Source organism: Prunus avium, chromosome 2 (genome assembly GCF_965620075.1).
Source record: "Prunus avium chromosome 2, drPruAviu1.hap1.1, whole genome shotgun sequence".
Taxonomy (NCBI): Eukaryota; Viridiplantae; Streptophyta; class Magnoliopsida; order Rosales; family Rosaceae; genus Prunus; species Prunus avium.
The window spans coordinates 12,982,833-13,010,490 of NC_142285.1; the positions used below are offsets into that span (position 1 = coordinate 12,982,833).

Genomic DNA, 27,658 nt, shown 5'->3' on the forward strand with positions numbered 1-27,658 from the left:
ACACAAGGATTTGCTATCACAATCTTTTTGGAATAACACTTTTGAAATTGGAGGAAAATTATGTGTGTGTTAAGTACTGCGGAAGACAAATTACTACATACAGAACAGGGGACGATAATTCAGCTCTTGCATGATTTCGTGCCAATTTTTCTCAGAAGAGAGAACTGAGGGAATTCATTTCTGTTATACCTTTTTCTGCCTCTATTGTCTCATGTCCATATTTTATCATAAATGGAACATATACAGGGAAAATTGGATTATTCTATTTGATGGTTTGACCCATATTTTTCTTTTAAGTTTTTTATTTTTCAATCATTATTCATATAAAAAGTCTACTAAATTAGAAATTGTTTAGCCGTGTTGATTCTTGACGTTTCAGTTTTATCATACAAATTACAGTTTTTGTGTTCATACTTTAGATGATCAATAAATAGAAATTTATATATATCCCAAATTTATATTTCTAGCATTAGTACTATAAACAAACTGATGTAGTACAGCCCGTAGGTATTAGATTAAGCACTTAAACAATAGAACATAGAAGAATATAAGAGACTGAGGAGAAGAAATATAGATCGAAAAGACGAGATAAAGGGCAGAAACAGTAGAACAAAGAAGAATATCGGGGATCGATGAGAAGAAATATAGATCGAAGGGACGAAATTAGAGAGTTCTAGGAAAAGGTTTACTCAACATTCAAATCTCCATTTTAAAGAACTACATGGGGGTATTTATAGCAAACTAAAACCTAGACATAATAGGATAAAAATCCCTTGCTTAAACAAAAATCCTAACCCAAATAAAAAAGGAAACTTAAAACTAGAAATCTGGAAATCTGGAAAAGTAGAAATCCTACTAGAACTTGGAAAACTAGAGAATCTAGGAAACTAATAAATTTAGGTCCTACGCGTCTTGCATCATTCTCTTCCGGCGAAAAGAACTCGACTCCGACGAGTAAACAACCACAAAAGGTAAATTAATGACAACAACGCCGACTGCAAGTATGAATAATAGGGGACGAGGGTCAGCAATCATCAATGTCCGGATCATAGACACCTTCGAGAGGCTCCACAATCTCACAAAGCTCACTAGCGGGAGTGTTGATAGTTAAAGTTCACTGCGGACAACGAGAGGCAATATGTCCTTTGGCATGGCAATGGAAACATTCAATGCGAGCATTAGTAGAAACAGCCGGTCCTTTGTTAGGTGGTGGTGCAGGCGGTTTAGATGGTCCTGAAAACCCGGTCTGCATATCCGTAGTGGGAAGAGTTTGGTTGGTGATTGCAAGTTGACCAGAATATCCTGAATGTTGTGGCGACAAATATGTCTCAGCTTCCAATGCGTGACAATATGCATCTTCCAAAGTATGCGGACGGAACCGCCGGACTTCACACTTGATATCGTCACGAAGACCATGGATAAAGCGAGACATAGTGATGTCGGGTTCTTCACGAATCCCCGCACGTATCTTGTGTTCGATAAAACGAGCGTGGAATTCAGTAACGGTCGAACTGCCTTGTGAAAGGGTCCATAATTGTTCATATAATTGATGGCGATAAAAGGTGGGAAGATATTGTTCGCGAAGCTTTAATTTCATCCCGTCCCATAGAGTCACATGCGGCTGTCCAAATTGGTATAGTTGCTCCTCCACAGAATTCCAATATTGTCTAGCGGCTCCTGTAGCGTCATATTACCAATGCGAAGTTTATGAGCATCTGTCAAGTCGTACCAGGCGAAATAATCTTCCATGGCTTGAACCCAATCAAGAAACATCGTAGGATCCCCACGACCATCAAAAGTAGGAGCGTTAGGCTTGATGTGGCGGATGACATCGTTGTCAAAACAGCCAGGGGTATGAGTGTACTGAGCATGTGGAACGGGTGGCAGGGTAGGAGCCGGAGTAGTCACTGGAGGAGGGCCCGTTGTGTGTTGGGTATAATGGAGCGGTGGCATAGTCCCAAAAGAAAAAGGGGGCTCCAATTAAGCCTTGGGCGTGTCGAGCGAGAGCCCAATTGAGCTATGCGACATGCCGTATGGCATGGCCTTGAATTTCTGATCCACCGGTGGAGTGGGCAAAAGGCCACTTTGTGGCGGTGGCGTAGACGAACACGAGAGCACCGCTGAGGTAGAAGAAGGTTCAGCGTGTCCAGCCCGAAAGTGATTGATGAGCAATTGAACGGAGTCTTGGAGTTTGGTGATGGCAAGGTCCGTCGTCGCACGATGTGTGTGAGCCTGTACCAACTCGTCTTTGAGGTCAGCACTGAGTTTGGAGAGTTGGGTTTCCATGCCAGCAATATCGTCGGAAACTTTGTCTTAGAACGCATGAAATTGTTCCCCAAGGCTGGCCACAGTTTGGGGTGCCATGGCAGAGATCAAACGCAAACGAAAGTGAGGGAAGGCTCTGATTACCAATTGATGTAATACAGCCCGTAGGTATTAGATTAAGCACTTAAACAATAGAACATAGAAGAATATAAGAGACCGAGGAGAAGAAATATAGATCGAAAAGACGAGATAAAGGGCAGAAACAGTAGAACAAAGAAGAATATCGGGGATCGAGGAGAAGAAATATAGATCGAAGGGACGAAATCAGAGAGTTCTAGGAAAAGGTTTACTCAACATTCAAATCTCCATTTTAAAGAACTACATGGGGGTATTTATAGCAAACTAAAACCTAGACATAATAGGATAAAAATCCCTTGCTTAAACAGAAATCCTAACCCAAATAAAAAAGGAAACTTAAAACTAGAAATCTGGAAATCTGGAAAAGTAGAAATCCTACTAGAACTTGGAAAACTAGAGAATCTAGGAAACTAATAAATTTAGGTCCTACGCGTCCTGCATCACAAACACTATAACATGAGTTTTGGAGAAGAAAAAAAAATCCAAAATTAGCCAGCTGTCCCTTTTTTATATTTAATTGATGTGTGAAATTGTGAACATAAGCTTTTAGTCCTTAGTTTCACAAAATGGCTTTGTTTTTGTTGCTATTGTCACTGCAACATCTGGTGTCTTCTGTTTGACAATGCAGGTTTCATATACATGTAGTTTCTGGAAGTTGTTGATCTATTTTCCTCTTTCTTGTTTCTATGATTTAGGTCATGGACTCTTGCTTGGTTGCATATCACACAGAACAAAGGCCTCTGTTCCTGGAGTTTCAGGATGAACCTTCATCAATATTAGCTAGTCCTATTTAATAGCATGCGATTTACCTATGCTGTTGCAAGAATCAGGTAAAGGAATCTTCAGTTATAAGCTTTTTAGAATCATTTTCAAAGTTGAAGGTAATTTTGAACATTTCTTGCTAAGTTTGTCTTGGTTTTATATTGATCGTGCAGAGTCGAGATTGAAGAAGAAACTCATGCATGCGATGTGCCTGTCATCTAAACTCATTGTTTTGGACAAAATGGTAAGCAAATCGAGTTATACTCTTATGAGTTTTGCATCACAGGGTCAACTTGGTGCAGCTTAATTAAGACAAGCACTTCTCCTGGAGAACACTTTTCCTAGCTAATCAAGCCCTGCGTCCTGTCTCTTATAAAAAGAGATAGTTTTAAGTCCTTTTAGAAGAGTGAAAGCCATGGCCACAATTTAGAGAGATCTAGTGAGTTTTTGATGTATTTGGGGAGAAATGGGATGAAAGAAGACAGATTAATTTAGTTTGGTTGCGAGAACCTACTTGTTCTTTTTTGTCATATTCTTGTGCACTTTTGATTTAGTGAATTGTCATTGGCATTGCCCGTGGATGTAGCCCAATTTTAGGTCAACCACGTTAAATATGGTGTTTCTTTCTCTGTTTATATTTCAGTTCATCGTTCTCCTCCTATCATTACTTTTCCTGTGTTTGGTTTGTGGTGTAGGACTAGAGAGTTAAATGTGGCAAATTCCTTACTCTGCTTTGGGTTGACACATCAAATGCGTAGTTGCATTGGCGGGTTTTCAGAATCATAGAGGTGATTTACCATGCCCCAGTGAAGGGCTCCCAAAAATTACTCATATCGATCTTCCATCCAGGTCCAAAACTATCAAATAGCTCATCATGTATATATACATATAGTGCTGTGAGTCTCCATTTGGTTGCATTGGAGTTTGATTTGAAAACCTTTCTTGTAATAACAGAGGTACTTTGTGAGAGAAGAGTTATTCATGTTCGTTGATCTTTGTTCCCCATCGGTTTGCACTTTGCGTTATTAATCCAATGATTTCTTGGATATGGTAGTTAATGTCAAGCAAATATAAGCAAATTTTCTCACAGTTATAAGCAAATATATAATAATAAATAAATAAATAACACACACTAGGAAGGGCTGCAACTGATAAAAAATGAGTTGGAATGAGAAAAGCATAAACATGCGTTTATTAAAAAGCGTTAACATCCATCTTGTAATGCTGTATGTTGCTTCAATTTGGATCAAAATCTACTTTTGATTATAAAAAAATATGATTTAAAAATAAAGCCCAAACGTTTAAAATGAACCCATGAACTGCAAAGCGAACTCAGCTGAAACAAAGAGCAGTCTAAAACACAAGAGTGAACAAAATAGAGAGACATATATGTCCCTCATCTGACCATATTCTGGCGTCACAAGGGTCGTCACATTAGGCCCCTCACCCGATGTCAAATGTGACGACTTTAACTCAGTGTCACATATAGTACACTGTGACGATGTATGAATTTGTCACTGTTTACAATATGTGACTTCTCGTGTTTTGTCACATTGTTTCTTTTGTGACATTTAACAATATGTCACCTAATTCATTTTTTGATGACTGGCAGGTGGTCACATGGTATCTATTATGACGACAGACAAGTTGTCACAACGTTCAATTTATGATGCTTTATAAATTGTCACTTTGTTTAAAATATGACATAACAAATCGTCATATTGTATAATTTGTTATGCCAAAAATACTCATCACAATTGATAATATGTGTGAATGATTTCATGACAATGATCCTAATAAATGTAATACTCTGCATCAAGAATATAGAAGCTTCATATCATAGATGAAAAATATCCAAAATAGCGTATCCAAGTTAATCGTATATCCAAGGTTCTAAACACACTTAATATCCAAAATAACATAATGTAAACATGTAAATCTCATCCTAGGTTTATTAAATTAAAAAAATAATAGAAAAACAAATTAGAAATTGTACATCCACTAGAACGATACAACTATATACAATAATTTAAAATACAACCATATACTTAAATGTATGAATACATTTAAAATTATTACATATTTACTAGACCCTAGTGTCATTAAAAATTTATCATACATGGATGGCTCTTTATAAACCTTCAATCACCATTGGCGTCCCTGATTCCCATGCTACAACAGCTACATAAACAAACAAAAACAAAACCCTTAACTCAATAAATCTCAGAAACAATAAAAGAAACAGCAAGCAATTATCCTATCAAAATAGACAAGTCATCATATTCTAACTGCAAAATTGACACTGTAAGTGCTGTTATTAAATTAATAACCAAAAACAGAGAAACCAGTGCAACTAAATAATGAAATACAAGTCTCATATAATAACAGTCACATGAAAGTATATGTGAAAAGGATACAAGAGCACAATTGCATATTTTACTATGATATGTTAATGTTTCTGGTATTATGATAAAGTAGGTAGATGTGTGTAAAAATGAAGTTTACCTTGATCGGAGTCTTCCATCTTCTGGCTCCTATACATTTAATCAAAGCTAGAAAAAAAAGAACATAAATCAGATATATGAATCTGATGGATTTATATATTTTCGGTCATGGTATTGATTTTATATAGTACAAGTAGGAAAAATATGTGTGTAGACCATGAAATCTAGATCAAATTAATTACTTGAAGATTACTCTTGACGTGAGCTATGCTAAGATCCTTGACATTCATCAATTGAACCACCAACTTATGTCTTGACATGAGCTTTTAGGAAACTGTTGTTGCTCCTGCACTATCAGAGAAACTAACACAATTTCAGCTACTGTGTATTAAACTTTGAACTCAGAATTAAACATCCTAAACTCAATAAAAATCTGCCAATTTACATGCATCCTGAAGTTGATTAAATAAACTTTGAAACCATATAAAATTTGATAGAAACGGTGCTCTAATTTTTAAGATAAGGCAGTCCAAATTAAGTGTTTCAAAACTGAAACTGCAGCCCCTGTTTTTGACAGATTTTGTAGTCATACTTACCAAGGCATCAAACTTCAACCAAATTACAATCCTGGATATGTATGGTTTAAAATCAAGTAATTATACCTCAAAACTAACCCACAACCTGTGCAAAATTAACAGTCAACATGGGTAACACAATCACATTTTCAGAAAAAACAGAAACTTAACAACTTCTGCCTCAAAACACTTCTGAACAATCTTAAAAACAAGTATATAATCTTGCATGAATAATTAACATAAATCTTGTATTGGGTCTGTCAATTTGTCAATCCCTTTTTGTAATAGATGCTTATAACTTATGTTGTATTAGGAAGAAAGTAAATCAAACCTCTAGCTAGTCTTGTGAAGAGAAACTTCAGAGGCTCTCCCACTCCAATACCATCCCAATTGGATAGCTTCCCTTCAATTTCAAACGCAAATTAGTCAATTCAATGGCTATACCAAAAGGAGAAAATTAATCACAATCACCACCATTTCCTAACCAAAGAAACATAACTAAATGCAAGTGGAAATTAAGTATACTTACATGTACCAAAGGAACTTTAATTGGAGAAAATGGGTGAAGTGGGTGGCTGAGATTAAAGACAAATCTCTAAGCAGAAAAATAAATAAAACAAAATTAAAATTCAAGTAGGGAAAAAAAAAAGTGCATCAGGAGCTGACTTTCACCTCTCTCCCACCATCCTCCACCCAGCTTTTTCTACAACTTCAACGAATCACATGGCTTCTCTTCTAAAAACAAACCAAAGCACCATTAGATTCTGCAAAATTTAAATAATAACAAATCTAAATCTAAACTTTTGAAAGAATTTGAAACTTTGTAATATCTGCTAGCACGTTAATTGAAATAATTGAAAGAATTTGGAGCTTCATACCCAATGAGGTTCCATTAAATTTAGTAAAACCAACCTGAGAGTGCAGCCGTGAGGTTCCGCAAAGCTAAACTGAAAGAATGTTTTGATAAAATCGGGAAAATAAAAGAGCGATAGAGAGAGTTAGGGTTACCTTGAGATTGCAGTCGTGAGAGGGTTTGGGAACCAAGAGGATTTCTATATGAGAAAGAATCATAAAGGGTTTCGAGTTGGAGAGAATCGGAGGGATTGGGGTCAGATAGAGCCGGAGAGGGTTTTGGGTTAGAGAGAGAGAGAGAGAGAGAGAGAGAGAGTGAAATCTGGGGAAGAAGAAAATAATGCGATATGGAAAATTGGGGGGAAGAGTATTCTAAGATGAAATCCTCACCTTGTCTGCAAATTAATGGTCAAACATAAATTAAAAAGTTGAAAACCTGCACAGACCACAGCACAAAATTAAAACATAAAACATAACCCTTTTAAATGAATAAGTGAGGCCAGATCCTCACATGTGCGAATATGTGATGACAACTAACCCTAAAATATAATTTTTATTTTGGGGCGGGAAACTTTTCCGCTCATTCCTTTTAATTTTTAATTTTTTTGGATAGATATTCCCGCACTAAAAATTTATGACGACTTAAAATATTATATGTGACTCCACAAGCCTCACAAATAATTGTTGGTCTCTCCCGCCCAAAACCGCCAGACTATTTGTGAGGGATTTGGCCTTCCTCCAAAATTGTAGATGTCTTTGTTGTCTTATGAGTGACGACTTGATAAATTCGTCACCAATACCTGTTATATGTGACGAATTTACAAGCCTCACTTTTTATTTGGTCACATTAGCCTTTTTTTCTTGTAGTGTGAGTAGAAGTAAGATTTGGGGGTTGCTATTGAGAAACAACGGAAGAGAGAGATACATGTACAGAGACAGTTCAGGAGAAAGTTGCATTTAAGTTGCTAACTTGCTCACCAAGTCGTCGGATTTCCTATTTACATTAGGTAGTGTTTTGGGATTTTAGTTTCTTATTACTTCAGTCTAATTGTAACCCAAGTTATAAATAGGACTTTAGAGGGTAGTGTGGAAAACATAACGATGGTGATGTGCTGAGGAAGCAAGATTGTGGCTGTTGATTTCTAAAAGTAATCCTCTCAATAAGCCTTGGTTGTTCGTTACCTCCCTCAGTTATTCTGATTTTCCCAAATCTTCCAACTGTCACCCTAGTTTTTAATGTAATACGTATGCTCTGTTTCATGTGATTGAGGGAATATGATTTTATCATGTAAAAGTTGAAGCATCTAGACGGTGGTGGAAGTGAATGGACTTTCCCCTCCCTGGGATGAGGCTATCCTGATAATGTGTGTGATTAATCCCAAAGAAAAAGTAAGATCCATTCTTTTCTTTACAGCTTGGTTTGGTGCTGATCTCTGTCTTGTTAAAGTTGAAAGCTGAAATTATTAACCTTCTAAATAATTAAAGTGTTCTTTAAGTAGAGTGTTCTTTACCTTCCATTTGGATGGAGGAAAATAACTCGGGATTTAGCTAAAAATCGGGAATTGAAATGGGATGAGGGGAGAGATTAATTTAGTTTCACTGCGGGAGAACCTATTTGTTCTTTTTTGTCATATTCTTGTACTCTTTTGATTAAGTGAATTATCATTAGCACTGCCCATTTTGGGTGAACCCCTTAAATATGATACTTATTTCCATGTATTTGCTTGAGATATGGCAGCTGAGTTTGTGCTTACTTTTGCTGCCGAGGGAATACTTACCAAGGTAGCTGCACTTGCCACTGAACAATTCAGTCTTGCTTGGGGATTCAAAGGAGAATTGGCCAGGCTCGGGGATTCATTATCCCTCATGCAAAACATCTTACGTGATGCTGCTGAGCAACCAACAGATCGGGGCCACTCCATCAAAGCTTGGGCGAAGAAAGTGTTAGAAATATGCTCTTAAAGCCAACTAATTATGTAATAGTTAGAGTTAAGGACATCTTTAATAAAAGACATATTATGTTATCAATGGGCAAGAAAGGTTGTTTTATACATTAAATCATCTTATATTATCTTTCAATATGTAGAACAACCATAGCTCAAGGAATACACAAAGTGGATATGAGAGCTATGTAATGAGATTGCATACATGGAGACTTCTCATCATCCTTAATTCCTGAATATATTCCTGGTCATAACAATATTGATTGGGCGTCAATATTCCGCAAAGATTGATATAACCATTATTTCGTACATTTTTTTATTTATCTTTCTCTTAGATTCTTGCTATGTTCTTGAGTGAGTTTAGTCCATTTTTACTTAGTTTTGTGTTTTGCTAGGTTTGAAGAGTAAAGATGGAAAAGCAAGCAAAAAGAGCAATTTTGGGATTGAAAAATGATGTGTGCAATCCTGGGAGCAGAATGTGCTGTGCAGAACAGTCAACTTGACAGAATATACTGTACTTCCTCAGAGCGAACCAGCTGTTGAGCCTTATATCTTTAGAAAGATACGGATGTTAGCTTTCTGTAGAATTTTACAGTTTGTGATTTGGACTTGTGTGGAGAGAGTAGTGGCCATTTTAGTATAGACAGTTCGGCAGAATGTGTTCTGCGGGTTTGGCAAAATAATCCTTTTGAAGTTCAATCATTGGAGTTTAATTTGTGTCAATTACATTTGGGAAGTTTCTACAAGGATGCAAGGTTATTTTCTAAGGTTTGATCCTATATTTAGTAGGATTTTGGATGCCAACTCATCAAAGACAATTGAAGCCAAACTAGGAAAGCATAGTTACCAAGTCAAAAGAGGATTTGTTCCATATTTAAAGAAGACCAAAAAATAAGGTTCTCTTATGCTGGAGTTGAAGGAGAGTCAAAGAGCCACTGCCATCGTCAAGTTCTTGAGCATCGTCACAATCCATAAGTTTTATTTTATGTTTTCTAGTTTTTCAATTATGTTTTCTTTGAACATGAGTAACTAAATTATACTCTAGGGCGAAGATGACACCCGAGCATGGATAGTTATAATTTCTAATGTTATTTAATGGATTTTAAGTTTCTTTTAGATGAATGTTTAATCACTATTTTAAATGTTGCTATTTGTTTAAGTTTTTTTATTGATCACCTTAGGGCTTTGCATCTAGTAAATTGGAAGATGAATTAGAGGCAGAACTCGCAATATAATTCAATTAGCTTCTTCTTGTGATTAAGTGTGGTGAATTACATTATTGCTTGACGAAGAATAATGGTTTGCTTGGTTATCTTGTTTTCTAGAACGTAATGAATCCAACTTGTTAAATTTATGCCTTAACCAGGATAGATTGTAGGATTGGGTATATGATCTTTGTCTGAACTAGAAAAGAATCTTACACTTATGGAAAACTATGGTCTGAGTGCTTGAAAAGAACTTAGATACGGGAAATATCATCTACCCTCCGTTTGGATGAGGGAAAATAACTCGGAATTTAGCTAAAAGTCGGGAATTTAAGAGGAGAAATTGACAATTCCCTTGTCTGGCAACTTAAGCGCGGAATTTATTAAATGACGCGCGGAAAAAATTGTGGAAATTGAGGCATCAAATTCCCGAGTTTAATTTCCACCAAAATAGGCGTCATTTCACAATTTCCATAGTGCGGGAATTCATATTTTCCAGTGTGCCAAAACTTACATAAAAAAAAAAACCGCAAAACTTTTCATTAAATAAAAAAAAAAGTACACATCTCTCTGGATCAAATTTGAAGGTTAGTCCTCAAGCCTTTCTCTCCTTCAATTTATGTTTTTCTATTTCAGGGTTACCACGGTTTCTAAATGGCTATCAAAATTGGGTGTTTCTGACTAAATTTATGAATATGTGTTGAATGGGTTTTGTGATCTTTGCGGCACTATGGCTGGATTTTGGGAAGTTTTAACAAAATATTCTATGCCCATGGATATTGGTGTGTGATTTGTGTTTATGGTACAGCTCTGTAGTTGTTTGCTAGCTTTATCGCTTTATGTTATCGCCTTGTTCAAGTTTTACCCTTCGTTTCCTTACTCTGAAGAAAAAGCCTATGTTGCTGAAAAGCTTTTCGTATACTCTGTAAGGAAACGAAAAGCTTTGTTGATTGTTATATGCTGCTAAAAATCGATTTTGGTCTTCTCCCATTCTTATTTGACTTTGATTATTTGTTTGGTAGTCTCATGACGATGCTAGAGGTTTTCGATTTAAAGTTACAGAAAATTAGGATGATATAGTAGATTTGTGTGGCAAAGATAGAGCCACTGGAGAGGGCGCTGATATTTCATGTTATTGATGATATTTCACTAACCTCAACAAATGGTCAAAAGGGAAGAAATAGTGCATCAAATTCTTCTGATATTCTTCCTACATATAAAAGAGGTGATGTCAAAGATGTTATTGCTGATTCGATTGCTAGAAAGGCTTTATCATTTGAAGAGTTTATCTGTGCTGATACTAAGAACCTTGATCCAATGGAACAACTCAAAGCATGTGCTTGGCTGATTGAAAATGACAAACAATTTCAGATGTTGAAGGCACTCCCAATTAAGAAAAAAGAGAGTATGTTATTGATGTTTATTGCACGTGGGGAGTGATTTGGGTTGCTAATATGCTCTGTTTGTTTAAGTTGAGTTATTTAGTTCATCAAACGATATATATGTTATTTTATATTTCGAGGAATACCTTCTATGTTGGTTATCAGTTGTTTTGTTCTTTCGAAATATTTAATTTCTGTCATTTACAATTTAAATGAGCTATCCAAACATTGAAATTTTCAATTTCTATCAATTACAAAATTCGACATACATAAATCCAAACGCTGAAATCTTCAATTGCCAGAAATTGAAATGACGGAAATCTAAATTCTGTCATTTTAGAATTCTACGTAATTTGCAATTTCTTCATCCAAACGGAGCACTAAAGAATCGAAAGAATCTGTTGAATGCATTAAAATCTACCTTGGATTGCTTGCGGTTGATTTCGAAACCCTAGACCTTCATCATTGTTTTTCAACCTTAAAATTCAACTTTTTTATTCTCAATTGTTTTTATTAATTTCTTGTTTGTTTCATAAACTTTCACAACAATAATCTCCACAAATTCACTTGCATATCAATTAAATTTAATTTAGGTATTTGAATCCACCTCAGGGAAGAAAATAAATTTGGAAGATGCACTTACTCAATTGACTATGTCTACCACCCAATTTATGACTGAAAGAAAAACCCAATTTCAGAATCAACATGCTTCTATTCAGAATTTGGAGGTGCAAGTAGGCCAACTAGCTAATATATTGAGTGGAAGAAATCAAGGAGTATTGCCAAGCCAACCCGAAATTAATCCGAAAAATCAAGAACAAGTAATGGCAATCACACTTCAGGAGAGGGTAAATACATTGGTCGACTTGGAAAAAGAAAAATTAGAAAAAGAGGAAGAAGCTGAGAAATCCCAAGAAGAAGAAAATTATGTTGTTATGCTGACCCCTTCTCCTCCATTGAAGCCATATGTCTCACCGATCCCTTTTCCGCAGAGGGTAAAGAAAAATTAAATTGATGGGCAATCCTCTAATTTCTTGGAGACGTTCAAAAAGGTGCAAATGAACATTCCACTTTGCTGCAGCTTTGGAACAAATGCCAAGTTATTTAAAATTCATGAAAGACATCCTCTCCAAGAAAAGGAAATTTGGTGATCATGAGAAAATCCAACTGACTAAAGAATGCAGTGTCATCCTGCAACGGAAGCTTCCACCAAAGAAAAAAGATAGAGGGAGTTTTAAAATTCCATGCACTATTGGAAATAATTTCTTTGAAAAAGCTTTATGTGGTTTGGGTTCTAGCATTAATTTACTACATTTATCTGTTGCTAAAAAGATTGTTATTGGCAAAATTAAACCAACTACTGTTTCTTTGCAGATGGCGGACAAATCAATCACATATCCTAATGGAATTGTTGAAGATGTTCTAGTAAAAGTCGATACACTCATATTTCCGGCTGATTTTCTGGCTTTGGATATGAAAAAAGATTCTGAGACACAGCTAATTTTGGGCCTTTATTAATAGGAAGAATTTAATTGTGGAATTTAATTCGTATATCATCTCTAAGGAGTTGAATCAACCCACTACCTTGCTAAAGGGAACCTACGGATCTGCACACGCAAAGAATGTGATTAGAGGTACAAATAAGGAGATATGAAATGAGGAGACACAAGTCAATGGTTGATAATCAGATGTCAAAGTCAACAGTCCAAAGTCAACATGTTGACCGGAGCAATTGACGAAAGTCATATAGTTCGACCGGGTCAATTAAGTAAGACTATAATTATAATTTAATAGTTAAATTATAATTAAAAGATTAATTACGGAATTAATATTGACATATAGAAATATTGGATTGGGATTTTAAATATGATTTAAAAAGAAATGGACAAAATAGCCCAAAAGGCTATTGGGCCCAAGGAATAAGTAGCATAAGATGACATGAACCATGGAACAAATGGAGCCCCAAATACCCACCCAATTGCCTTTTGTGTTGTCCTATATAAGCTAAGTGTTGGAGAAAACCTAGCTATTTTAGTTTCCTACTTTGGTTGATGAGTGATCAACTTTGTATCTCATCTTCCTCTTGGAGCATTTGGCGTGGTGAGATAGAGGACTCCAATCTTGGAGCCTTAAGGTGAAGGAGTCAAAATCAAGAGAAACAAAAGGCCTTTCCAACAAAGGTGTTCATTCTATTTGTGTTCAAAGAGACTAGGCTAAGATATTTGGTTTAAAATGAAAAAGGTTTAGCTCAACTAGTATAAACAAAATGAATCTGCCATTTAGAATTGTTGTATAGGTTGTGGCCAAAATTCATTTCCTAAGCATTGGATGCATGTTTCCTTCAGAAAGTTAAAGACATAGCACAAGATGTTGATGATGTGCTGGATGAATTCAAGTATGAAATTCTTCAACGTAAACTGGAGCTGCAAAACCACATGAAGAAAAAGTTACTCAACTTCTTTTCAATCTCCAATCCCATTGCTTTTCGCCTTAAAATGGCACAGAAAATTAAGAACATCAACCAACTTTTGGCGGATCTCAAAACTGAGGCATCTTTGATTACGTACTGCATTCACTCCTTCCAAAGAACAAATTGGAGATATCTTTACCAAGGCATTGGGCAAGGAAGCTTTCCTATGATTAAAGAGCAAGTTGAATCTTTTGGACATACATGCTCCAACTTGAGGGAGAGTGTTAGAAATCAAGCCTTAATTGGAGGATGACTTTTGATTGAAGGTTACCTTGTATAGCTGATTTACTTGGACGTCACTTCTTTTCCTTTTTTATGTAATTGCCTTAGACATAGGATTTAGAGATTATTTCCTTATTGTAAATCTTTAGGATTGTTATATATTTGTACACTTTGTACAATGTTGAATACAGAAAACATTCACCATATTTTCTTATATTTAGGACTCAAATTTAGTCCACAAACTTAATATCTCTAACAAAACACATAACCTACATATTTTTTTAAATACTTATGAACTTATATATGTTGGTGAGTCCTTACTTAGTTAGGATTTTGGTTCCTTACTTAGTTAGGTTTTTTGTTACTTACCAGTTTATTTAGTCCTGTTGTAATCGATATTTATTTCCTATAGTAGTTTGGATTTATTTCCTATGTTATTTAGGGTTAATATACATCTTTGTACTTCTTTCTAAATATCTCCATATTGAAGAAGAATAAAATATGAGCATATCTGACAAATATGAGCATAACTGAATATTTGCCCTGCTTTGTTTGACATGGTATCAGAGCCCAGGTTCTCTTATGACATGGGGCTTGCATTCTCCTTCCAATTTACGTGCTCTCATCCCCTCCTGTTCAAAGGAGGAGGAGAGGGGGACGAAGATATTGCCTATTTCTTGGCTTTCCTCTGAATTAGGAGGAATTCTTTTTTGTCATTCCTTTGTGATTGCCGATGTTTTTGCTGTGTTTCGATCCATCCCTACAACATAAAAAAATTGTAACCCTAAACAATACCAATTTCCCCCCTGCCACTATATCTACCTTGCTACTACTGTCGTTGGTGCCATCCGCCTTTATTTATTTACCTGCTTCTGGTTCTACTTCACCTACTGCTTCTCTTACCCCTATTGTGATGGTTCATACTAAATCTTCCACCAACCTACCCTTGGGATCCAAATTGAATGGATCCAACCGTGTGATTTGGGATTCGATGATCGAACTCTACACTACTTCACAAGGAAAATTAGGTTACCTAACTAGTGACCCTAATGCCCCAGATTCCGAAGATCCACAATTTGGAAAGTGGAAAATTGATGATGCTATATGGAACCTAGTTTGTTGAATATGTTTCATACTTACTTACTGTCTGTCGTGTTCACAAGGTTTCTGTGTTCTGCCGTGCTCATAGGGTTTTTATGTTCTACCGTGCTCATAGGGTTTCTGTGTTCTGTATGTGCCCAATTTTTTATGGTTTGCTCTTGTGTTTCTATTGCGAACTTTGCTTTGGTTTGTCAGTTGTTTCACTCGTGATTGACCCTTCTCTACAAGTTGGTCAATTGGTCAATGTCGAGTATGGTGTTCTATGACTCACTTGTCAAGTTGGGTATGCAAAACATCTTTGCCTTAACTTGAGGGGGAGTGTTGGCGAGTCCTTACTTAGTTAGGATTTTGGTTCCTTACTTAGTTAGGTTTTTTGTTACTTACCAGTTTATTTAGTCCTATTGTAATTGAGATTTATTTCCTATAGTAGTTTGGATTTATTTCCTACATTATTTTAGGGTTAATACATCTTTGTACTTCTTTATAAATACCTCCATATTGGAGAAAAATAAAAGGATGAGCATATCTGGCAAATATGAGCATAATTAAATATTTACCCTGCATTGTTTAACAATATATACAAGGCGAAAAACGAAGACAAAGTCGAGAATCACAATCCCATCTCCTCTCCATTAAGGTAAGACCTGCGGAGATAGCGTAGGGAAAAATTATCACCCCTAGCAGTTATTCGAATTTGACTTGACTTTATATAATAAATAGTAGAGATTTTAGAGAATGCGTTAAAACATTTGTGACACTACATGACATTGTGACTGATTAAAAATAAAAATAAAAATAAAAATAAAAATAAACTCATTTTACTAATACAAAGTCAACCCATTTGTGACATTTCATGACATTGTGAGTGACACTGAAAAAACCCTCATTTTACTAATACAAAATTAAGTCAGTTCACCAAGAATAATAATAATAAGAATGACAATGAGTCTCATAATTGCTTAATGATGAAAATGAAAAATATATAAAAACATTGAAAAATGTTTTGGAATTAATTACAGACAAAGAAAGAAAGAAAGAAAAAGGAAAGAAACAGACCAACCCAACCCCATATTTGTTAGTCGTTGTGAGAGGAGCATATTTGATAATCCAACAAGAAGAGCAACCGTTGCAGTAGTGATGATGAAGCAACAGAAGTAATTTGCTCGTCTCTCTCTCTCTCTCTCTCTCTCTCTCTCTCTCTCTCTCTCTCTCTCTTAACTTTTTCATCATATCGTCCCTTACCACTTTCCCTTGCATTACAAGCAAAGTTCCTATCTAAAACACTAGCCATTCCTACTTTATACTTTCTCCTTTCATTCACAATAGCTGGTAATAATATTCAACAATGGGAATCTGTTTCGGGAAGCGGAAGAAATCGACTGCGGAGATAGTGCCGCAAAACCAGCCGACAACAACCGTCCGATTGTACGGTTCCCCTAGAAGCACCGCCTACATCCGAGTCGCCCTCAAATACAAGGCGGCAGCCGTCTCGCTCCGCTGCGTGGTCGCCGACACATGCGGCGGTGACGACCACAACGCGAATGAAAATTTGGTTGCAGCCGTGGAGGTGGCCGGTTCATCATCACCCCAGACGGAGAGGGTTTCAGGGCCTCCCAGCACTCTGCTGCAGTTCATAGACACCAGATTCCCACACCCGCCGCTTCTTCTTCAAATCGGCTCCGCCGAAACGACGTCGTTAGTGGCGGCGGTGGTTAAGCTGACTGAGCTGCAACATAGGAGCATGACGTGGCACTTGGAGAGGTTGGTGAGGTGGACGACGGATCTGGTGACACGTCAGAATAAACGCGGAGGAAGAGGAGGAGAGATTGATCCGACGGTGGGGACTGCGCGGATGGAGGTGAGGAAGTTGGGGAGGAGCTACACCCAGCTGTTGGAGCTGATGTTGGAACACGCTCAGATGGAGGAGAGGCTCCTCTTCCCTATCTTCAACTTCGCTGATCCAAGTACCTCACATACCCTTTAATTCTAATTAAATTTTTTTTTCTATCTTGGGATGAATAAAATCTTTTTAAAGATAATTATTCCCTTTTATATCTTTTATCTCTTTTGTTTTAGCTCTGTATATTAGTTTTTAAGACTTTCCAATTGAGAGCGATTTTCACACCAATCTTGCAATTTTTAGGGGTGTAGTTAATTAATATTGTAGACGATTAATTTCTAACGACCTTTTTTAGGTGACAGCAGATTTCATGAATTTGAATAGATTTTTTGTAGGGACTTTTGGAGATCTATATAGACTTTTATTACAGTGTATTTGGATGAGAAAATTTAAAAGGGTAAAGGAATTCATAAATGATGAAATTTAAAATGACGAAAATTAATGTTATAGAATTTGTAAAATTTCTTATTTGAATAACGGATTTAAATAAAGAATTTAGCCTTTATTTGTAAAGTTATTTTTTTTTTTTTATAACTCAATTTCTCTTGGAATTCTAAAAATGACGACTTTTAGATAGAATTTAAAATTTGGATTTATGACATCCAAATTCCATGGTTTTTCCCACGCTAAATTTCTAAGTTTCTATGTTTTTTTTTATCCAAACAAGGGAATTGGTTCATGTCAATTTAGAAATTCTGACTTTTGTCAAAATTCCAAGTTTATTTCCCTCATCCAAATGCATGGTTACAGATTTTAGTAGATTTTTATAAACTTATTATTATAATTTCTTCTACATATTTCATTTGTTAGTGTGGCAGTGACTTGGTCAAAAGTATGTTCGTTTGTTCTTTTATTGTTATTAGGATTGAGATGTAAAATTGTGGAGTGATGCTATAGATTCGTAGAGTATTATACAATTTTCAGTTGAAGTAGATGTGGTTACTTAATTATGTGAAAAATTACTAGACGGGATTAACGAGTTATCTATATTAGGAGTTGAGTACAATATGATTCACATGATACCACTTAATTGCTACGTCAATTTGTAAAAGTTTTATTATCACTAAACTAAAATTTTAGCTACTGTAAAAAAAAATTATATAAAAAAACTAACAGAACATTTTAATTTAATGGTTTTGTGTTTGTGAGGTTGAAAAAAGCTTCCTAGAGGAATAAGTTGCTTAAGTTGTTTTTTAAATCAACTAAGATGGGTAGCTGAACTTATGACTTTTCTCAACATTAAGAAGAGAAATATACTAAATCAACAACTAATTAGTATAAGTTGCTTCTTTATGAAAGAACAAAACCGTAGACTTGTCGATTTTATCCGGTTAGTCAAGACCCTTCACCAAAATATCAAATTAACTAATCTAAAGGCTAGATGGTGAAGGAAATCTAAGAGGGACTTGAAGGATTAGGGACCTGCCCCCCCCCAACATTATTTTTTATCTCTCCTATATTATGTTATATATAATATATAGAACTAGTAAAACAACTTATAATTTGAGTTAAAATATTTAGCTATATGTAATGATTGAATACTTATGTGTTTTATATACTTGTATTTTCAATTTCGACCCCCCAATTTTACAATTCTAGCTCCGCACCTGTCTCTATCCCTTTGTCACTATGAAAGAATGAACATGAGATATATGTTCATTGAGGATAATGTGATGATGATGATGATGCAGGAATATGTAAAGCTGCAAATGAGGAACATGCAAGGGACCTACCCATCATGAATGGCATCAAAGAAGATATCAAATCCATTGAGGTTATAGACAATGGGAGCCCTGCCTACCAAGAAGCTCTTTCCAACTTTTCTAAGCGCCTTAAATCATTACAGGTGATGTCAACATATAATGGCACACTGCATATGCCACAAGACTGCTTCTAGTCTACTTTATGCATACAACATATAATGGCTACGTATGCCACAAAGACAAGCATTCTATAATAAAGTTTATATTTCTCGTGATGCACATTCACTACAAAAAGCAACATTAATAACCACTCACGTGATATCAATAGCAATAAGATGAGGTGGCTGAAAGCACTATTCGTGTCTAATAGTATAATGGGCACGAATAAACGTGATTGTTAGCTAAACCTTAATAGTGCTTTTAGCCACTTAATCATGTCATTGATTATTAATTAACTTTCCTTGTAGTGATCATATGCTTGTGTGGCCTTTTTTTACTCTAAGTTTTTTCTATGATCTTGAGCTAAATTGTATTATTTGGAGTTACCAACAGGAGCGTTACAGACAACACTTTCAGGAGGAGGAGAGAGAATTATTACCCTATATGGAGGCAGCTGAGCTGAACAAAGAGCAGCAACAAAGATTATTGGACGAGTGTGTGGATGTGATGCAAGAATCACACTCACATAATTTGTTCATCTTTCTTCTTCAAGGGCTTCTCCCTCATGAAGCCATGCGCTACTTGGACTTGATCTCCATGTGCAGCAACAAAGAACGGACAGCTTCTATGCTTCAAATGATAATTGAGTAAGATCCGATTCCAGTTGTTGGTTTGTATGTGTCGACTTTGATATGCAGAGATTAGTGACTGCGTTTCTCATGTCACTAGGAACTACTCATAAAGTAGATAATGTCAGAACAATGTAGTTTCCAAAGGCTTTTTCTTTTCATTGATGACTCAAGATTTTCTCTGTGCCCTGTTTCTCTCCCATATATGTTATGTGTTGACACCTGTCCATAAAAGGCATAGAAGTGATCGAACCTCGAAGATTGAAGCAATAGAAGACTCAAAATTTGAGTCCGAATACAAAGAAATCAACGGAGGTATTGAATCCTTTGGAAACCAAGGGTTGTGTAATTATTTTGAATAGTAAATGTTGTGTGTTAAACTGAAGGTGTGGCGTTCCTTTTATACTGATTTTGCCCTACTTTAATTTGGATCCCATCCTGTTGAAAATAGGAGAATCAAATCAAATCCTTATACTATTGCCCCTAAGTAATTTTGATGCGGTTTCAGCTATGGAGCTGCGAAGTGGGGCCAGTTCGTGGGCTGGAGCGGTACCCACTGCCCCGTGGCTGTGAGATGGAACCGTGGTCTCAGCGGTGGTGTGCCGCGGTTGGTTCAACGTCGGGCCATTGTGGTGGCCTAAGCCCATCGCGGATTGCGTGGTCGTGTCAATCCTGCTTCTCGTGCGCTTGCTTCCAACCATGATTGTTCAGAAGGCTTTGGTTGAGTGATGAATGGAAGGAAATGGATTCCTTATATTTGAGAGCAGCGCTTTGATTATATTTCGTTGCTCTCAATGAAAGCACCAAAATGTTTGTGCAAATATTTACACTGGGGATTATTCGCGGATTGATTCCTTCACACTTTGAACTTCCTTCTTCTTCTTCTTCTTCCTCCCTTCCTGTAAAATAAACTGAGTCAACGGACCACACCTAGGGGGTGTTGGCTAAAGGCCCTTTGATGCCCAACTCAGTTAAATGATCTTGAAAAATATATGAAGATAACTGAAAGGATGGAGGTCTTCTCTCACGAGGAGAGCCGGGTGACCTGAGCCATGTGAGGGAGAGAGAGAAGGTGGGGTAGAGAGAGAGAGAGAGAGAGAGAGAGAGAGAGAGAGAGAGAGAGAGAGTTGCTAGGGATTTTGGAATTGAGTTTAGGATGACCTCATATGTGTTGTATAGCCATGTATTTATAGAGCTCTTGCCTTCTAGGGTTTTTCAGAGAATAATTCTATACAATTGGAGAGATGGGATCCATGAGGGAGATTTAATGAAAATCAAATCCCGAATTTATGTAAATATCCTTATTTTAAGTCTAAACAATTGGCCAATTAAATGGAGCACAATTGTTGACCTAATGAATATTCCCATTGTCCACATGGTGCCTCATGATTAGTTGCCGAAATATGCGTTCCCACATATGTATATACATGTTTATATGTATATTATAATAACATTATATATATTATAAATAATATAAACATATATATGTATATACATATATACATATATTACATATATTATATACATACATAATATATATATATTTCTTTCAGTTTTCAAAGTTCTCTCAGAGTTATAGACCTGAGGCAACTACAATAGTTGTGAGTGAGAGTGGAGTGTGAGTGTCCTGTGTGGCATTGCTTGCTTTCACTGAACTAAGATTTCTGTAAGTTTTTACTTTGTTTGTCAAAGCTTCCTCAGTTAATAATATTTCCAATTAATATTATTTTCTGAGTTATTTTTATATTATTTTCTGAGTTATCTTAATAATCCTTCAAATTCTAATTTATGAGTATACAATTATTCTCAATAATTTATATTTTCAATTTGATTCAATCCAGTTATCTCATAGTTTTTCATTTATACAGTTTATTCTCTTATGTTCATTTTCTACGTAATTTATGATAGGTTTATATATTTATATTTTAATAGTGTGCATTTACTCCATTCTAAGTTTTTATTATCACTTGCTCCGATTCTTCAAAGCCTTCTTCTTCCTCCAAATTGATTATCTAAGTCATCACCTCCATTAGACAAAGTCTCCTTGCCCTAAAGTCTTCAAGTCGTTAAATACATAAGCCAAATGAAAGTCAAGTCTTCCGCCTATAACTAGTTAAAAATCCTTTTTAATCTAGTTCTTCTAGATTATAGGTCCTAGTTCCCTTCTGGTATCAGAGCCGTAAGAGTTGAAAGAGTTGAGTCTAAGTCTGCTACTCATATCGCCCAAGTGGCTAATTTAAGCCTTCTGAGTTAGCAAGTCTCCCAAAATTCTTCAGAGTTAGTAAGTCTCCCAAGTTGCTTTCTGAGTCTTCTCCGAGTTATCTAGTTCCTTAGGTTCATCTCTCTCAAGAGTCCGTAAGGTGAGACCTTTTTACCAAACAGTAAGTCCAAGATAGAGGCGTGAGCGGTTAGGCACGAGAAGGTGAGAGAGAGAGAAAACCCATAGGTTCTTAGGTACCTTAGAGTCAGTCTTAGAAGTTACCCAAGATTCTTTTTCTATACTTAGAAGTCATGTAAGAGCCTTTCTAATTTAGTTGATTTAAGTCTTTCATGTAGGCAAAATGAGTCACTTATTTAGAACCAATTCAGTTAATTCTACCAGTTCTAGAACCAGTTTATGCCCAGTACCCAACATAGTTAATGAAGAACAATTAGAATTTGAGTCATCCAGTAGTGAGTTACATTGTAATGATTGGAATATACCTAGAGTCCCTAGTAAAGAAATTTATAAGCAAAAATGGTCAATTAATGCATTCAAGCAAACTACGCATATTAAGACAGTAGAACAAGTCTATGCCTTAGGAAAAGAACATGAAACATGTCAGTTACTTAATCTTGAGTCAATCAAGAAACATAGGAAAGAAGGTAATAATTTCTTGCATATAGGATTAGTTCAAGTCCCAGTCAAACCCTTAACTAAGTTAGGTCTTAATGCAGCAATTCTTTTAAGTTTAAGAGATGCCAGATTTAATGATTTCGAAGATGGAGTTTTAGGAATTATTGAATCAAGCTTAAGTCATGGTCCAGTTCATTTTGATTGTTTTCTAGATTTCACAGTAAGCCTAAGTGATCCTCATATGTTGAAAGTTTTAACTTTAAATATTAAAACACATGGTTATAATGTCTTACTAGGTAGTGAACCTCTAGCTTTAATTTATAGAATTTATTATAAAGTCACAGGTACAAATATGAATTTTCAAGCCCTTAGTAAAAGCCCAAAGAATCAAACGCTTTTAATTCAGAGCCATACATCTAATGCTAATATCACAGTTCCCAAAATGATTAGATGGTCTGACATAAAGTTACCTCCAGATTGGTTTCTTACAACTGAATGCCCCCCTAAGCCGGTTCAACGTAGTCTAAGCGATTTAGATTACATTCAACCTTATTTAGATGGTACAGTTAAGATAAGTTTTGATAGGCCAGTTAAATCCACAGTTCAGCTAGAACAGTTACCAACGCCTAGTCAATCTTTTAAGCTCCCCGCTAGACACTCGTCTGCTGAGTCATCCTCAATTACAGAACGTGATTTAGAAGCCGATAGAGCCCTAATTGATCTTAAAATTAATGAATTAAGAAAACAAAAGCAAGTAGTTCAACCAAGATACGGAAAAGCCCCTACTGCCCCTCCTAAGCCAATTCAACCAGAGTCACCTACTCGCACAGATTTTGAAGGTTCCACCTTTGATGTTTGTGATGCCCAGTTAAGAGTAATTAGTAAACCATTTAAAATTCATTGGTCTAAGTTAGATGCCCATTTCCAAGCCCCTGAAAATGCCGAAAGAAAAGCCAAGTATCATGATTCCTTCCCCAGAACTCAAAGAAAAGAAATTTTCAATGAGTGGAAAGAATATCTAAAGGCAACTAGGTCTGAGTCACCTTATCTTGATTACGTAGAAAGTAAGTACATGAGTCAAAAGTTAGTTACTTTAACCCAGGAAAAGTGGGAAAAAGCCGACAGCACCAAAGTCATTAGCAGTCACCCCCCGGTTGAAACAATAGTAATTAGTCACAAAAATGCCAAAGTTGTAGCCAGTCCTTACAAAGTTGCTGAGTCAAAAGATGAACAGGTGTCTGCCGCGCAAATCTCACGGCCTGGAGTTCCGGGCCGAGGGGATGTGCGTTAACACGGGGTTTCCTGCTTTTGGGTGCGGTGCGGTTGTGCGCGGGCGTGCCATCACGGTTTACCGTGCGTTGATGTGTTGATAAGTGTTGGATGGATAAGTGGTGGCCTGTTTGATCTGTCTTCCTAGTCAAACGATTGTAGCCGAGAGAGGAACTGGTCTCGGCTATTAGGTTCACGGCCTGAACTACAAGGCCGTCGAGTGATGGTGTTGGTGGTGGATTTTGGGCGGTGCTCCGGCGCGCTGCTCAGGGAGCGACGGTCGTGTGATATATGGGGTGAGTGAACGAACAACAAGGATGGTGCTCCGGCGCCTTGAAAATCAAGGGTCGTATGATATATTGATGAATGGATTCTGCTTACAATCTAACGCTACTCCTAGGAAAGCAAGTAAAGATATTGAAAGTGCATTACAGGAAAAAATAAGTTGCTCCGTGGGAGGCTTGTTTTGGTGTTGAACCCTTTGAATGTAGCTCTAGTCTTGGATTTATAGGAAGAGTCCCTGGATGAGTAATCGAGGCTGAATTTACGCATAGTGGAGTCTGATTAGCGCAAGTGGGCAGTCCAATCGACATTTGGGATCGTGAAGTATGGTGGTGAGACTCCAGAAATCCCGGTGAATCTCGGCCGCCGCTCTCGATCGTGGGTTCTGAACCTCTGGCCGTGGAGACGCATTTATGGCCTGGATAGCTGGTGAACCAACATCTCAAGCTGTCAGAATTCTTGTGAGGATGTCCACGTCTAATCATTCTGATCTTCATCACCAAATCCTGACTTCAGTCACTTCCCACCTTCCCTCATGCATTAAATGCTACTTTGTGGCCAATGGGTTTGCTGCATTAAACAGGCACTACTTCATTAAATGAAGCCTGGGACCCTGCTGTCACGTGATGATTTGCCTTTAATGTCTTGGCCGCAATTTTGTTCGGCCTCGGCCTCGGCCTCGGCCTACACTTGAGGCCGAGATGATCATGCCTTAGCATTTCCTTCTTTTATTTAAGGAAGGCGAAATACCCTGGCGAAACGCTGCGTTTCAGCCTCTGCAAACGAGTGCCAGGGCCGAGAGAAAGGGCTCCTTCGGCCAGCTCATGGCCGTGATTTATCAGGTACAAACAACAGGTTAAGAAAGTCATAGAACAGAATAATTATGCCAACATAAGCCTAATAGTTATAGGTAAACAGTTAGATAAAATAGAAACAAAGGTTGATAAATTAACCCCTGGTGAAGTTACCATTAAGCCTAAGAAAGAAAAACCTTTAGTTAAATTTCAAGAGTTAAAACCAGAGTCTTCCCTCAAGTTCAGTCCAACAATGAAAAAGATAGAAGAAATGTTTAGGGAATTAACTCCAGTTAAACCCAAGCCAAATAAAGATAAAGACAAAGGAAAAGAAGAAGAAATCTTAGTCAAAGTTTTACAATTTGAAGTTAATTCTGATAGTGAGCCAATCATGTCTTTAGATTCAGTTTCTAGTCCAGAGTCAGAAACTAGTAATATTTCTAAGATTGAGCAAGCCTTTAATAATCTCGAAGTTAACCGAGATGCCCAGAGTCTTAAAGTTAGCCGTTTAACATGTAAAGTTAACCCCACAAGCCTTACCAAAAATTGGTATCCTGAGCCTACGCCCCCAGATGTCCAGTTTGAGGAAAGAACCCAGAGTCAGTTCTCTGTATCTTCTGATAAGCTATACGAATGGAATATCGATGGCTTGTCTGAACAGGAGATACTTAACAAGTTACAGCACATGTCTATGGTTGCCAATAGTTATGCCACTAATCACCAGTTAAGACAATCAGAAATAGTTTCCCTTTTAGAAACACGCTTCACAGGAACACTTCGCTTTTGGTGGGATAAACATCTCACAGAAGATGCAAAGTTAAGAATAATCCATGCCTTTAAGACAAATGAAGAAGGTCACCCTATTTTAGATGAAAGAGTAGGAACAAGTATAGAAGATGGAGTCAATGTCCTTTTATATACTATAATTGAGCATTTTATAGGTACGCCCAGTAGTACAACAGCTAGAATTCATGACCAGTTAAGTAATTTACAATGCCCTAAGCTAAGTGATTTTAGATGGTATAAAGATGTTTTCATTTCCAGAGTCATGTTAAGAGATGATAGTAATCAAGCCTTTTGGAAAGAAAAGTTCATAAATGGTCTCCCTAATTTATTTGCCAATAAGATTAGAACAGTCTTAAGCAATGAGTCAAGTCAAATTAATTACGATGAGTTAACCTATGGTAATATAATCAGTACAATTAATCAAGTTGGTATGAAAATGTGTGTAGATTTAAAAATAGGAAAATCAATTCAAGCCGATAGTAAAAATGCCAAATATGAGTTAGGCAATTTCTGTGAACAGTATGGTCTAGCCCCGGTCCCGCCGTCTAGACAAGTCAAAAGAAGCCATGATAGACGCTTTAGTAAAAGACGCCATTATTCCCATAGGAGAGATTCCTTCAAAGATGATAATGAATTCTATAGTAGAAGAAAGTTTACCCCTAGGAAAAACAAATGGTCAAAAGGTTATTAAAAAGGTTTTAAGAAAAGCCCCCGACAAGGTAAAAAGAGTTACTTTAAGAAAAGCATAGATAAGAGCAAAGTCAGGTGTTACAAATGCAAAAAGCAAGGTCATTATGCTAATGAGTGCAAAGTTTAAGATACAGTTAAACAGTTAAAGTTAGCATCTGAGGATGAAGCCAAATTAATTAAAGTTCTTGAGTTAGCCAATACTGAGTCAGAACCTATGCCCTCAGATAGTTCAGTCAACTATAGTTCAGACAGTTCCCAGTCCAGTTCACCAAAAATCCAGTTTGGTTGTAAAGATAAATGTTGCAAAGTCTTGAGTAATGCAATTTGCGTTCTTACTAAGCAAGAAGAACAAGAAGAGTTACTAATTGAGTTAATAAGTAAAGTCCAGGATCCCGAGTTAAAAGCCGAATACCTTAGAAAGCTTAGAAAAGTCATAAGCCAAGAAGAATCCAGTTCTAGTAGTCAGCCTAAGATAAGCCTTAATACTACCCTAGAAAGGTTTAATAAAAAGAAAGAAGTCACACTTCAGGATCTCCAGTTAGAAGTTAAAACAGTTAAGAAAGAAATTTTAGAACTAAAACAAATAAGCCAAAAGTTACAAACTGAGAATTATGGAATTAAGCAGGATCTAGTTAAATTACTAGAGTCTAGAGCACAGTCTAGTAATCCCTTTGGAAAGTCTAGTTCTGAGTCGGAACCTGAGTCATCCGATAAAGAGGACAAAGTAATCAAATTAATTAAGCAAATTAATTTTAGAAAATGGCACTCTAAAGTTAGTATTTTTATTGGTGAATTTGAGTTAAACACAGTAGCCTTATTTGATTCAGGAGCAGATTTAAATTGTATTCAAGAAGGTCTAGTTCCAACCCAGTTTTACAAAAAGTCAAAAGAAGTCTTGGGTACAGCGTCTGGTAAAACCCTGAAGTTAAAATACGAGTTACCTAACGCCCATGTATGCCAAAATAAAATATGCTTTAAAACGTCTTTTGTGTTAATCCAGGATATTACTGATGACGTAATTTTAGGTTTACCATTTATCTCATTACTTTACCCCTTTAAGGTAGAATACGACGGAGTTACCTCAAGCCAATTAGGAGAAAAGGTTAAATTTGAGTTTTTAACTAAGCCAGAGTTACATAGTCTTAAGTTACTACAAAAGTCAGCAGTTTCTAAGTCAGTCAAGTTAATCCAGAGTAAAACAAAACAAGTTAATTTTCTTAAAAAAGAAATTAATTTTAAAAGAGTAGAACA

At 36.5% G+C, this 27,658-nt stretch overlaps 1 protein-coding gene, 1 long non-coding RNA gene and 1 pseudogene across 20 annotated transcripts; 1 reads left to right on the forward strand and 2 right to left on the reverse strand.

The window, feature by feature from the left end:
* Positions 1-1,024: 1,024 nt before the first annotated feature.
* Positions 1,025-2,364, reverse strand: LOC148296535 (uncharacterized; annotated as a pseudogene).
* A 2,727-nt stretch (positions 2,365-5,091) lies between these two features.
* LOC110749027 (uncharacterized) lies at positions 5,092-7,525 on the reverse strand. 17 transcript variants are annotated; one of them, XR_015833493.1, is made up of 7 exons: positions 7,063-7,525; positions 6,857-6,919; positions 6,714-6,779; positions 6,516-6,587; positions 5,852-5,972; positions 5,671-5,717; positions 5,092-5,346 (listed from the first exon to the last, which is right to left on the reverse strand). It is a non-coding gene; the product is annotated as an uncharacterized LOC110749027 (long non-coding RNA). The 17 variants fall into 17 exon arrangements; XR_015833497.1 differs by having other exon boundaries at positions 6,714-6,759; positions 7,063-7,524; XR_015833494.1 differs by having other exon boundaries at positions 5,852-5,960; positions 6,714-6,759; positions 6,851-6,919; positions 7,063-7,523.
* Positions 7,526-16,401: 8,876 nt separating this feature from the next.
* On the forward strand, positions 16,402-21,100 carry LOC110749036 (hemerythrin HHE cation-binding domain protein). Of its 3 annotated transcripts, XM_021949038.2 has the most exons (5): positions 16,402-17,323; positions 18,951-19,105; positions 19,515-19,768; positions 19,986-20,065; positions 20,259-21,100. In XM_021949038.2, the coding sequence occupies exons 1-5, from the start codon at positions 16,705-16,707 to the stop codon at positions 20,321-20,323; spliced, it is 1,173 nt and encodes a 390-aa protein (XP_021804730.1). In that variant the 5' UTR covers positions 16,402-16,704; the 3' UTR covers positions 20,324-21,100. The 3 variants fall into 3 exon arrangements, with proteins under 3 accessions (XP_021804730.1, XP_021804731.1, XP_088104200.1); XM_021949039.2 differs by lacking the exon at positions 19,986-20,065; XM_088248074.1 differs by lacking the exons at positions 19,986-20,065; positions 20,259-21,100 and having other exon boundaries at positions 16,406-17,323; positions 19,515-19,939.
* The last annotated feature ends 6,558 nt before the right edge of the window (positions 21,101-27,658 follow it).

Bases quoted from the DNA above. Each gene is read 5' to 3' on its own strand.
- LOC110749036 (XM_021949038.2), top strand. From the start codon at position 16,705: ATGGGAATCTGTTTCGGGAAGCGGAAGAAATCGACTGCGGAGATAGTG. The intron at 19,106-19,514 runs GTGATGTCAACA...AGTTACCAACAG, and splicing joins AGCGCCTTAAATCATTACAG to GAGCGTTACAGACAACACTT. The intron at 19,769-19,985 runs GTAAGATCCGAT...TGTCCATAAAAG, and splicing joins ATGCTTCAAATGATAATTGA to GCATAGAAGTGATCGAACCT.